This window comes from Pipra filicauda, unplaced genomic scaffold (genome assembly GCF_003945595.2).
Source record: "Pipra filicauda isolate LSUMZ 115617 unplaced genomic scaffold, ASM394559v2 scaffold2_size9829703_pilon, whole genome shotgun sequence".
Classification (NCBI taxonomy): domain Eukaryota; kingdom Metazoa; phylum Chordata; class Aves; order Passeriformes; family Pipridae; genus Pipra; species Pipra filicauda.
The window spans coordinates 2,288,342-2,301,108 of record NW_024104421.1 but is presented as its reverse complement, the minus strand read 5'-3'; the positions used below and the strand labels follow the sequence as shown (position 1 = coordinate 2,301,108).

The following is a 12,767-nucleotide window of genomic DNA, read 5'->3' as shown; positions in this document are numbered from 1 at the left end:
TCCTTTCAGCATGGCAACCCTGTGCCATAGGAATTAATTCAACAGCTGAACTCTTTTTTTTCTATAAAGCAGAATTCAAAGACCCAAGGTAGGATGCTTTATGGAATTTGTATAAGCACTTGAATATCTCATTAGAAAGGTGTATGTACACAGACTTAGTTCTGGGGAGACTAACTGAAAACCCAAACTGTGGAAATGAACCTCTTTCCTTGCCATGCGGACCCACACGGCACAAGCTCTCCTACGACACCGCTTTGAAAGGCCACAGAGTGGGATACCAAAACTGCAGATGACATACTGGGAGTTACTGCAAGTTAAAGGCAATGAATAAGGCATATAAAGGGTTTCCCACCCCTCATACCCTGACTACACAGTCAGGGTGTAATTGCTTAATTGATCTTTTTTCTTGTGGAAGCCTAAACAAGATCAACTCTTTTGAAAAAATATACTCTGAGTACTGTTTCCTGTAAACTTCCTCTCCAGCGTGGATGCTCCCAAGTGTGTGTGTGTGACAGGAAGCTGTGCAACCAAAATGTGAGGTCTCTGCCTGACTTAGATCTCACACCTCAGTGAACCCTGAAGCCCAGCCCCCCACTCCATAAGACACAGAGAGGACAAAGAGTTCCCCATCCCCTCTGCCTGCTCCTAACCCTGCGGCGCTGCACCATGACAGTGAAGATGATCAAATCAGGGATTGGTTGGCTTGTTGCAGGAGTCAAAACTTTTTTTCTTTTGTTGCTGAAAAAGTAGTCAGGCTTTCCCCCCTTTTTTTGCCTTCTTTCTGTGACATATCATGGAGTGGATACAGCTGAACAGAGGATACCCAAGAGCTACATTGCCTAGAAAATTCTCTCTCATGTTTGGCCCACACAGCCTTGTCAATGCTCTCAGTAAACTGCTTGCCATATTTAGATTTGGAACATAAATTTTTCCAGGTCATACTGACAAGGAATTTGATGTATTTTCTCTTTTCTCCCTATGACAGAGTGTGAGTTGCCCACTAAACACTGCTTTTCACATCCAGAATTAGACAATACAGTCTATTATAGACAGAAATATCATTTTAATACAGGTTATGGGGATGAATGTAGGACAAAGGGAACTAAATGTAACACCCAAAGAGACAAAATCCAACTTGCTAACCTAATAGTATACTGCCCTCAGTCTCCATAATCCCACAAAACATCACTTGGAGATGACCAACAACTTCATGCCAAAATGCCAAAATCTCCTTTTTTTTTAAACTAACTCTTCTCCTTTGCAAGTCTTCTGCCATTTATTGAGCAGGTCTATTGTGTCCTGATTTACTGAAATCAAGACAAAGAATAACAATAGTGAATAGCTCCATACTAGTAAATTTTGTTTTAGAGCTAGAAACATAAAGGACTAAAAATCCCTACTATCATTAATGCTTATATTGTCACAGTTGATAAAATTCCTAGACCTGAGCAGGGAACTAAAGGAAGGACGAGTGAAGAAAATACAGTTTGCATCTCCTACAAATAGTCCAAGATTATTCAATTTTTCATACAGCTCTGTATCTGTAGGTAATGCATACATAGAATATGTTCATAGGATCTAAGTCTTAGGAAATCAATAACAGCATTTTCTGAGTTTATTTCAAGACTACTGGACAGACTCAGAGCTGAAAAGGTAAGGGTTGCTATTGCTATAAAGACAAGTAGATGATTTGAAACCCTGTTAAGAAATCAAGACTGCAAAAGTGTGTGATCCACTATAAAGTTCACAAACATCTTTTTGAGGATTTTCTCTCAATGATTCTTCCAACAACTGTTTCCTGTAGCTCTACCTGCACGTACATGGATCCTGGTGTTCTTACAAAGCATTTTGCAGATAAGGAGAAATTCATGAAGGTACAACATATTTTTTAACAGCCATAACTATTGCTTCCAATTAATATCTCTCAGGCATTGCACCAGCATTCTGTCACGACTACATGTGTGTCAAGGTTGAATCTTGAAATCAAAAGTAGTTTTGAATTGTAATGTAAAACATTCAGAAGAGAAATTAACTTTGGAATCCCCTCCTACTTGAATTCGTGTTCTGTTTGCTAAGAAAAATTCATTTACATGACAATTAAAATAGTAAAAATTAAAAAATCCGTTCCAATTTAGGACTTAATTTCATGGCATTACAGTCCTAGAAGTGTCTTCTAAGAATGGTCATAAGCTATTTAGAACAGAAAGCGCAAGATAAAATATCTGTGTACGTACACAGAACTCCTTTTATAACTTTGGAAAGGGCAACCTGGTAAATAATATGTTAAGGAAAGCTAAGGGAAAAGCAGGCAAAAGCCAGTATAAAAAAAGCTCATGGGCAATGTGTGCTAACCTGCTGGGCACATCCTCTTCTGTTCCTTTGTCCAACACGCTGCTCAGGTTATGCTCTGCCAGTGTCTCTTCGGGAACCTCTTCCAGTTCTTCCTCCCGCTGCAGCGACAGCCGGTAGTTCTCCAGCTCAATCCGCTCCGGAGTGCCCCGCAGCCGCTTGGCGAGGCTGGGCTCCTCCAGCCCATTCACATTAGAACCTAAGGGTAAGCCAGTGAATAAACAATAAATGCAACAGTCAGAACCGTAATTCTTTAAGAAAACCGAGCGATTGTGAGAAAAGGGGCACGAGGCAGAGGGAGGTAAATAAAGCGAGAGAATACCTTATGTCATTATCCTGTTCGCCACTACTGGCACAACCTGCTGGGAAGCCAGACTGCTAAAGGGAATCTTAAGTGGTTTAGGCTAATAGATGCTAAAAAAAATGTTAAATGTCCTAGTTGAAAGAGGAAACAGGGCCATTTTAGCTGCAAAAACTAGAGATGCAATGGAGTCTATGTAACAAGTACTGGGGAAGGCCTGGGCACAGACTGGATGTATTTTCTGAGACACAGTAGGAATGCTATGGGGCAACCCTGCTGCGTGTTAAAATCGTTACCAGTCAAGTCTACAGAGTTAGGGAGAAAGACAATATTGTTACTACTTAAAGATGAGTGAAGGAATGAAAAAGGTCCAGCTGGAGTATGTTTTAAGGCTTTTTATAGACTTGAGTTAAGTTGCTTTTTAATCAGAATTTGTGATGAAATGAATCACAGGGAAAAATCTTGGGGAGATGTTTGCAAGCAAAAATCCCATAAATCCCAGAAAATTGCAAGGATATGTGACCCAGGCAGTTGGAGAAAATAATACAGGAGCTTCACTCACTGTGGCACTCAATGAAGTATATTCTAATATTTTAGCTCGAATAACATGCCACCATTTACCCTTACCCAGCTTATACTATTTACAGAGCCCAACATTTCCATGCTTTTGTTTTGCTTTGCTAAACAAGCCAAGCCACTCTCTCACAAGATAAGCTCTTCAGCGTGCTGATCATCCCCTAGGTCTCTGCACCTGTCCCAGTTTGGATTAATCTTTCCAGAACCTGTGTGATTAGAACTGAGCACAGCTTTCCAGATGAGGCCTTATCAGCGTAACACACAACCCTGCCACAAATCTCTCATCTGGTACACGCTGGGAACACACTTGCCTATTTATATGCCACATAATACTGGTGGCATTTACTCACTGACTGGTGTTCAGATCTTTCTCTTTCTTTGCTTTCAGCTGATAAGAACTTTGTTGGTAGCCAAAATTCTCACCACTTTCTCAGTGCATGACCTGGTACTTTCTGCTATTACATTTCTGTTCAACATCACAGATGGCAACATTTTGCAGCTCTTAGTGAATGATGTGCCCATCCTTCTCTGCATTGGTGGGGGTTTGAAATTTCAGCAGATTTTTTCCTTGTTATTTTTTGGACAGAAACCTTAGTGACACTACCACAAAGATCAGTCCCCCAGTTACTTTCAGTGAAACTCCACAATTTTATTTTCAATCATTACAGTATGATAATATTTAAACTTTTCTTCCTGCATCATTGGATTAGTCTTTCCCAATCTTGCTACACACCGACTCTTTTGCTCCCAGTCCAATGCCAACTGAAATGGAAGGCCATCTGATTGACTATACATTAAACTGCATTTTATGTCAGCTCCATCCTCACTGTGGACCCACTGCTGGTTTCCCTTGCCTTGCTTTTACTTACATGCTTAAGGAACAGAGCTCTTTGCTTTCCTTTCCTTTGCAAAGTCTAACCCAGCATGAGCTTTGGCAGCGTTTACTTTATCCTCACATATTTTAACCTCCAAAACAGTTTTTGTTTCCTTTCTTCATCCTTTGTAGTTTCTCACTTTATTCCTAACAGTTCTTTTTTCAGGGCAATTACTCTCTCAGTCATCTTAGTGTTCCACACAAAATTACACAGGCCTTGCCATGATTAGTGGCATCTATTTCCAATCCCTCTCCTGAAAGATAATATCTCATAAAAACAACTGCCAGGAGTGTTTTGCTCTCTTCCTTAGCAGGATTTAACCCTTCTGTGATGTGGGCAAGTGGCTGCTGTGCTTTCAGCTGGAACTACATGGCTTCTTTACAGTATAAACCAGAGAAGCTTGCTCAGGTGGCAGGTGGGAACATTGCCTTGCATTTCCAGGGATACTGTGGTCTCTACCGTTTCCTGCTGCTAAGCCTTATGTTGTGTTAGTGTTTGCAAAGTTTAGTGGAACTGGACTGGCTTTTCAACTGGGATTCATGTTTCATTTAATTCTCTCTCTTGATCGTGATACCACCTCGGCCAAATCTATTTTTGCAATCTGTGTTACATTCCCCAACCCTGAGTTCACAGTAACAGGGGAACTGACCTGGAATATTGCTCTGCCACTTCTGGCTGACAGTAAAAGACCAAAAGACTTTGGTTAACACAAGAACACCAAAGTGAGGGAAAGCAAACAAGGAATATATTAAAATAATAAAAAAAAAGTTTTTCTACTACTTGGAACTCTTCATATACCCAGAGCTATCAGCTTGGCTCACCTACTTCAACAGAAGTATCTTTTCACAAGCTGTTTTTGACTTGTTCTCTTCTGATGCAAACCCTAACACAGCTGCAAAGTCCACAAGCAGAAAAAAAATGATGAAAAACAAAAAGAACAAGAACTTCTAATCCACCTGATGTTATTTTACTTCTTTTGTTTTCTATCAAAATATAAAACCATTCCCATATAATTAAATGAAATGGAATAGAGTATTTTTTTTAAAAAGGTTGTTTCACTGCTCCAGTATCTAGGGTGGGGAGAAAGACTAGCAGCAATCACTCTAAGGTAGAGGAGGACTGAAAATCAAGTTGACATCCATTTATATGCATTTCATGAACACACATGATCTTTCAGGTATGTTTTTCAAAACACAAATCATCATTGCCCTTCTCATCACGAAGACTCAGTATAACTGGTACACAGGAAATCAAACAAATCCTATCACAGCACAAACTGTAAGTGGGAGTGACTCAATGCAACTGTGTTAAGAAACTGCACAGATGGAAAAGCTACCTAAACGTTAATGCAAAAGGATGTGGACAAGCCAAGATGTCCTGCGAGCTTGACAAGCACTCCATGCTTCAAAATCTCAAAGAAGTAGGAAGGACATTCCCAGCACCTTCTCTAATTAATTTATATATCCACACACTTGAGATGCAGGATTGGTCAAAGAAAACAGCTCCACGTCAGAGAACATGATACAGAAACTCAACTGATTACCAGTTTCAGCAAGGGATTTCTAGGAATTGCACTACATGGACCACTTAGTTCACTTGATCTATCGGTTCTGTTTCTAAAAGATGCCATCTGGGTAGCTGCAAAGCCACTGTTACCAAATATGAAACAAGAGAAATGCTACTGATAGCCAACTTTGTGCACTGCAAAGCCATCAACTATCAGAAGGAAAAGCATTACACTTCCCAAATCTATGTAAGGGATAAAAGTAAGAGTGAGGTACAGGTATCATTAACGTGTTTGGATGACAGACAATTTCCTCATAATATGCTACCAAGTGCACACCAATTCATTTGATGCTACAATAAGAAACTACAAATAGGAGGAAGGGAATCTGAAGCTCTCCTACCCTCACTTATATATATATATATATATACAGTGGTAAATGGATGGGCAAAGTCTATTCCACTGCAGTTCTTGTAGACTCTAAAGCTTATCCTTAAAGTTCCTCTGGAGGGGAAAGGTGTCTCTCTCTAAAATCATTATGCTGGGCTCTCCAGACTGTTCTGCAGCTCACTGGCACAAGACAGCTCCACAGCCAGTGGCTGATGTTCTACCTGGTCAGTGCCTCTGGGCCCACAGAGACAAAAGGCAGCAACCAGTCACAGCTGAGAGAAAAGGGGCTGATGAGGCTGCATTTGCTGGGAAAAGAAAGTTGTGTTACTATCCAGGGAGGGGAGCTACCTGAAAGCCAAGTGCAGCTTCTCATACAATCAACTGATCAGCTAAAAACCCATGAGCAACATCCAAAATAGGACACATTTTAAGACTTGATTCTTTACTTTGGACAGTGGGCCATGAACATTACACAGATCATCTCAAGGGAACTGTTTTTTGTAACAGGACAGGCTGCTTAGCTGGTGCATGAAAGTTGCCAGAATCCTTTAGTTAACTCAGCCTTGACACAGCTTGCCTCCTGTAAAGATAAGTGTATGATCAGAGATAACATTCCTGCACAGAACCACTGCTTGCCTAATAGTGTGTCCTTTCCGGCAACTCTGGCAATTCCTGGAAGACTTGAGAAGCTCCTCTTGAGAGAGGATCCCGTCTCGATTCCTCCCAGTACCACCCTGTTCTGTAAAATCGACACAATTATTCCCACAAGCTCAATGAAATCTTGCCAAATTTACTCCCTGACACAACACTTGCTGAAGATGCAGGAGAGAACTGGGAACCTGAGAACAATGAATTCTTCCCAAAGGGAAAATCCCTGTCTATTTTACTGAAGTTATTTTCATTAATCATGCAGTACCTCTAGACTTGCTTTTCTTAGCTTGCAATCTTAATATCCAAGTTACATGTCATCTCTTGTAAGTGTGGGTTCAGTATTTTGCACAGACTCAGCCATTGCCTGGGGGAGTTATGGAAATTCAAACAAAGGAGTCTACTTTGAAACACATGCAAAAGGGGGAAGGAATGAATACATTCTCAGGAAAAAGGTCATTCTGGATTTCTCAAGTCTTGTGGTTTTGTGGTCATGTGAAACACTGCACCTGTTTGTTTTCACTTGTCTTTTCCAAACTCTTCAATTACTTCTACCTCTGCACAATTGTTTGAGAACATAACTAAGTCAGATAAAACAATTCCTACAGAGACAGCAGCACATTGTGCGTGACAAAGTACAGAAGAGGAAGAGGGGAACTTTTCCATTGGAGTTTAAAGGTGTTGCAGGGAGCTCTGAGTCAGAAATGCTGGAAGTCCTCATATTCCATTGTCATTAATTTCTAAGAAATATCTTTTGGGATAAGGTTTCTGAAGTGTGCTTACAGCTCAGCAAACATTATCACTGAGATATAAAGGCAGCAGACAAGATCCAACAGCATTTTTAGGCTTCTCATTTTTCATCTGTGTTAAGGTCAAACTGAGTTCCGTGTTTTTTCCTAGAAGTTTCACCCTCACCCACTTCAGTTCCATTAACTCCCTGTTTGTATTCCAACTCCACTTCTCATCCAAGGGCCTCAAAATGCTTTACAAGTGCTAGCACACTAAAACAAACCTATTTTGGAAGTAGGTAAGTACTGTAGGGGCATTGCACAAGTCCAGACACAGAGATTAAATACCAGCAAGGCAATCCCATAACAGACTAGTGGCATTGCCAGAAACAGGATCCAGAATGCACAATGCCAACCCTTTCACTCTCAACTTTACTTGAAGTCAAGAAGAAACACTTTGGTATAAGAAAATGCCCAGCACTGTGTGTACAAAAGGAAAGGAAATCTTGGTACCGAGGTCCGTGGTTAGATGCTGCACACATTGAAACAATAAGTCAATTAAGACATTCCATTTATATAAGTGCAACTGATTTCTTATGAAATCGTTTCCTTAATCCTCTTGAAAATTGCCATCTAGCCACTCTTAGCAATTTTTGTACTGCACAGTAACAGATACATAAAACATGTACATGGCAACTCTAAACTGACCAGTGGAAGTGTGTTAAACAGAATGGATTTTTTAAGGGTTAGTAAGAAATTCTAAGTTTTAAATCTAGATTCATCCACCCTTTAAAATTTTAAAATTTAAATTCTCTCTATGAAGACATGTCTCCAGGAAACCACTGGAAAGAGCCCAGCAGATCTGGTGAATTCTTGTCACTGCTTGTTCACGCAGCCTCACATCACATAGTGCAGAACTGCACATATCCTGGCAGGATCCCCTGAATCTTGATAAGCACAATCTCAAGGACAAAAGGGGCACTATAAATACCTCCTCAAATAGAAACAAGAACCCATTTATTTGAATGCAAATACCAAACAGCATCTTGGGTTTGGCTGGGGTAGAGTTAATTTTCTGCCTAGTAGCTGGTACAGTGCCGTGTTTTGGGTTTAGTGTGATGATAACCTCGATAGCACACTGATGTTTTGGCTGTTGCTAAGCAGTGCTTATCCTGAGCCAAGGATGTTCAAGTTCCCTGGGCTCTGCCAGAGAGCAGGTGCACAAGAGGCTGGGAGGGAGTGTGGCCAGGCCAGCTGACCCAAACTGGCCAAAGGGATATTCCATAACTATGGAACATCATGGCCAGCACATGTAAAGGGGGGGGAGTTGGCCAGGAGGGACCGATAGCTGCTCAGGGACTAGCTGGGAATCGGTGGGTGGGCGGTGAGAAAAGTGCATTGTGTATCAGTTGTTCTTTGGGTTTATTCCTCTCTCCTTCATTTTCATTACAGTTATCATTTTTGTTGTTGTTATTACTATAATATTGTACTTTGTTTCAATTATTACACTGTTCTTATCTCAACCCACAAGTTTTACTTTCCTTCAGATTCTCCTGCGCACCAGGGCTGGTGGGGGGTGGGGGAGAGAGCAGCTGCATGATACTTAAATGCCAGCTGGGGTTAAACCATGACAAGTAGATATCAAATGTCAATGTTATTTTGATATAATGCCTCAGCTTTCTCTCTAGGGTATTCCCAAGCCCTCAGGAAGCCTGAATTACTCAGCTGTAAAAAGAAGCCATCAAATCTCAAATTTTCTGATGTCTGTGTTTCCAGTTTGATTCATAACATGTTCTGCTAAATATAAAAGGCCTGAATTCAAAGAGGACAGTAGGGTAAGAAAAACAAAGTCTATTCATAAGCAAGATATCCAGTGTCCATGCACAGGATTCAAACTGAACTCAAACCTGACAATGACCCTGCTGGAATTCTTCTGCAATGTACACATACCAATCACAGCAGTGAATAGTAACTCAGCTTTCTAGAAGATGCACTCTACTGAGTCAAAGCTCTTGGAGTTTGACATGGGAACTGTGCAACTGCAAACTGGTTTATGCAGGGCGGACTTGATCAATACAACTGTCCTTAAACTGACACTTCAAATCTAGGGAACTCAAGAGCAGACACAGAGCAGAACTGCAGCTCTCGAGCCTACCAGAAGAAAAAGAGTTTTGCCACTGAGCAACCAACATGGCTCGAGACTTCTACTGCTATGTCAGGCTCAGTCCTCAAACTCACAATCCAACAATTCTTCCCAGCAAATCTGAACAGAGAAATGCTTGAGCTGTACAGACAGAAAGGTGCTTTATCAAAATATCCCCTGAAGTAGAAGTATCCAGCAGAGATTTACCAGTACTATTTCCAGTGCTGACCAAAAAATTTTATAGCATTACTTAATTCAACAGCACATGAAATAAAAATCAGTGAGATTCCTGTTGATATCTACTGGTCCCCTAAGCAATGAGGAACACAGAGGCCCCCAAGGGGGGCCTATACAACATTATAATGTTTATAGGAAGAGCTGATAGTTAAAATACTCAGGGGATTCTGAAATAGATACCCCAGAAACAAACATATTAAGATATAAGTCCTCCTCCATACATTCCACAACCTCCAGCTAGAATTAAGTTCTTCATTCTCAGATACTGTCAGTAAATGTGGAAGCCTGGACTCTTCATAATCATGAAAGTGAATTGGACTGACTATTGAATGAAATTAAAAGCTCACATATTTGTTTCATGGGTGTTGCAGTGTTTTCCCCCCACTCCCCTCATTATTTTGGTCAAAACAGATTTCTAGAATTCACAAAACAGACACTGACAAAACAGTTGCTTACTGCATCAGTAGGACAGAGCCTGGAAACAGCTGGCAATTGCATTGATCTGACCTTTCTCTGGTTTGAGTGGAAGCAACCAGAAGTGAATATAGTTAACCAGTTTAATATCAAGGTCATCTGTAATTTATACTTATGTCTTGAAAACAAATACAAATTCATCTGCAACTTCACAGTATAAAGTTATGTTTAAGAAATAGTGTTTTCCATATGCAGGTGTGTGAAGTAGCAACATTAAGTCATGAAAGTTAAGAGTTCAGTATATGGTTTAATAATACAGAAAAGTTGTCTTCATTACAGCAGAAGTATAGAATAATCCAGGAATATAGCTATTTCTGACTCCTGGAAAGCATCCAGTGCTGTCACTGGTGGGTGGAGAAAAGAATCAGGGGAAAGGAGGTATTAGGTCACCTAATCCAAGCCCCAGGGAACACTGCTAAGCTCAATACTCCTTATTACATCTCCTTCGGCAGAAAATCTTAACATTTGTACAGATTTCACTTTTACTGCTGCTCAAACAGGTTTCCAGTATTAGAAATATAACATAAATTATGTAGGGATTTTAAGTCCATTAATTACTGGTGTGTTTATCACTCAGGAGTATTGGTAAATCAGTAACCTATTACTGATCATTTCCCCTTTTGCTGGTATCATCTAAGATGTTGGAGCTCTCTCTGGTATTTTGATCAGCTCTATCATATATTGCCTGGCCTCATTTCCATTCCCTGAAAGAAGCTGAGTGTGGGAAGGCTGAAGAGCGCTGAAGATAATCTGGCTAAAGATAACATTATTTTGCAGGCATAAATTTTGTCCTGGAAGCTATTCAACATGTTACCTCAAAGAACCACACATATATTTTAAAATTCGCCATGACCTTGGTTCATGAGCTTTCCCCTTCTTTTTCTGAGTGAAGTACTCTCTTTATTTTTGTTAAGTAACTTAGAAATCAATATTTAAGACTGATTGTCCAGTTATAATCCAAACAATAATCCCTTTTATGGTGTTACAAAGAAAGCCTCTATCTTTTCTGCTAGGTAAGACTTGGCTCAGTTTATTCACTGTGGCATCTTTTTCTTGCCACTTTTATGTAGCAGCCCTATGGAATGTCTCATCTCAGTGGGAGGGATCAGACAGGTGATTCCCACTGTGCAAGTAACACAAAGCTGAAACAAGGATTATTTCCACCTATAAGTAGCAGTGCAATCTTCACTGGCAAGTGCTTCAGGCACACGGCTCAAATCACAGAAGGCAAGGGTAGGGACTGGGAGGATGAAGAACCACCCACTGCAGGAGGTCAGGTTCCAGAACATTTAAGGAACCTCAAGGTGCATGAGTCCATGGGAATTCTGAGGGAACCGATGGAAGAAGCAGCTAAGCCACTTCCTGAGAAGTTGTGGTAGTCTGGTGAAAATCCCACTAACTGGAAAAAAAGGAAACATAATCCCCATTTTTATAAAAAATGGAACACCTGGGGAACTACAGGCTGATAATTCTCCTCTCAGTGTCCAGTAAGATCATGGAGCAGATCCTCCTCAAAATGATGCTAAGGCACATGGAAAGTAAGAAGGTGATTGGTGACAGCCAGTATGGCTTCACTAAGGGAAGTTGTGCCTGACAAGTCTGGGGGCCTCCTACAATGGGATTATGGAGTTGGTGGGTAAGGCAAGAGCAACTGATGTCACCTACCAGGGCTTGTGCAAAGCGTGTGACACTGTCCTGCACGACATCCTTGTCTCTAAACTGGCCAGACACGGATTTGACAGATGGTCCAACTGGTGAATAAGTAAACGGCTGAAAGGTTGCACTCAGGAGTTGTGGCCAACAGCTCTGTGTCCAAGTGGAGAGCAGTGATGAGTGTTGTTCCTTGGGGGCTGCCGCTGCTTAACATCTTTGTCACCGACCTGGTGACAAACCCTCAGCACGTTTGCCAACAACACTGAGCTGTGCAGAGCTGTTGGTGTTCCTACCCATGGCAAAGGGTTGAAACTGGATGAATTTTAAGGTCCCTTCCAACCCAAACTGTTCTACGACTCATTCTATGAATCTTTCAATGCAAATATTGCTTACCTTTTAAAGAAACTGGTACTTACAGTTCCACCTTGGATCACGGATGATATTTTGATCATTAAAGAACAACAAATCTGGATTTGAAAATTTTATAACATATAATAAAAATGCAGAATGTAATATTTTCAGTTTCCTGTTCGAACTGTGATCAGATTCAAAATACCACTTGTGAATAGCTATCTTCTTTCAACTACTGAGTTAACAACCAGGGTCTCTTCTGTGGCAATGTACAACAGATTTCCATAATTACTAGATCTCAGAATATATTTAGATACCAACCACGTCCTTACTTAATTTCTATCATTTGTGTCAAGATTATGAAGTGTTGAAAATGGAACAGGCTGAAATGCTGGGCTGGCAGTTACAGGAAAATATACTGGGGAATACTTGCCCTAAGAAAAAGGCCCACATACTCCAAAAAGCTTCAACATCTGCTCTCTCATTCTGTCACATACTTGTCTATTATCTACATTTATCCCACATACTCTTCTGTAAC

At 40.7% G+C, this 12,767-nt stretch overlaps 1 protein-coding gene across 15 annotated transcripts in view; it reads right to left on the bottom strand.

Annotated features, from left to right (window-relative positions):
• MICAL3 (microtubule associated monooxygenase, calponin and LIM domain containing 3) overlaps positions 1-12,767 on the bottom strand; it is a 167,394-nt gene that overhangs the window by 47,192 nt on the left and 107,435 nt on the right. For all 15 annotated transcript variants that reach the window (XM_039383181.1, XM_039383170.1, XM_039383171.1 and 12 more), the window contains one exon: positions 2,353-2,548. In XM_039383181.1, coding sequence (XP_039239115.1) covers positions 2,353-2,548 — 196 coding nt within the window. The remainder of the gene's footprint in view (positions 1-2,352; positions 2,549-12,767) is intronic.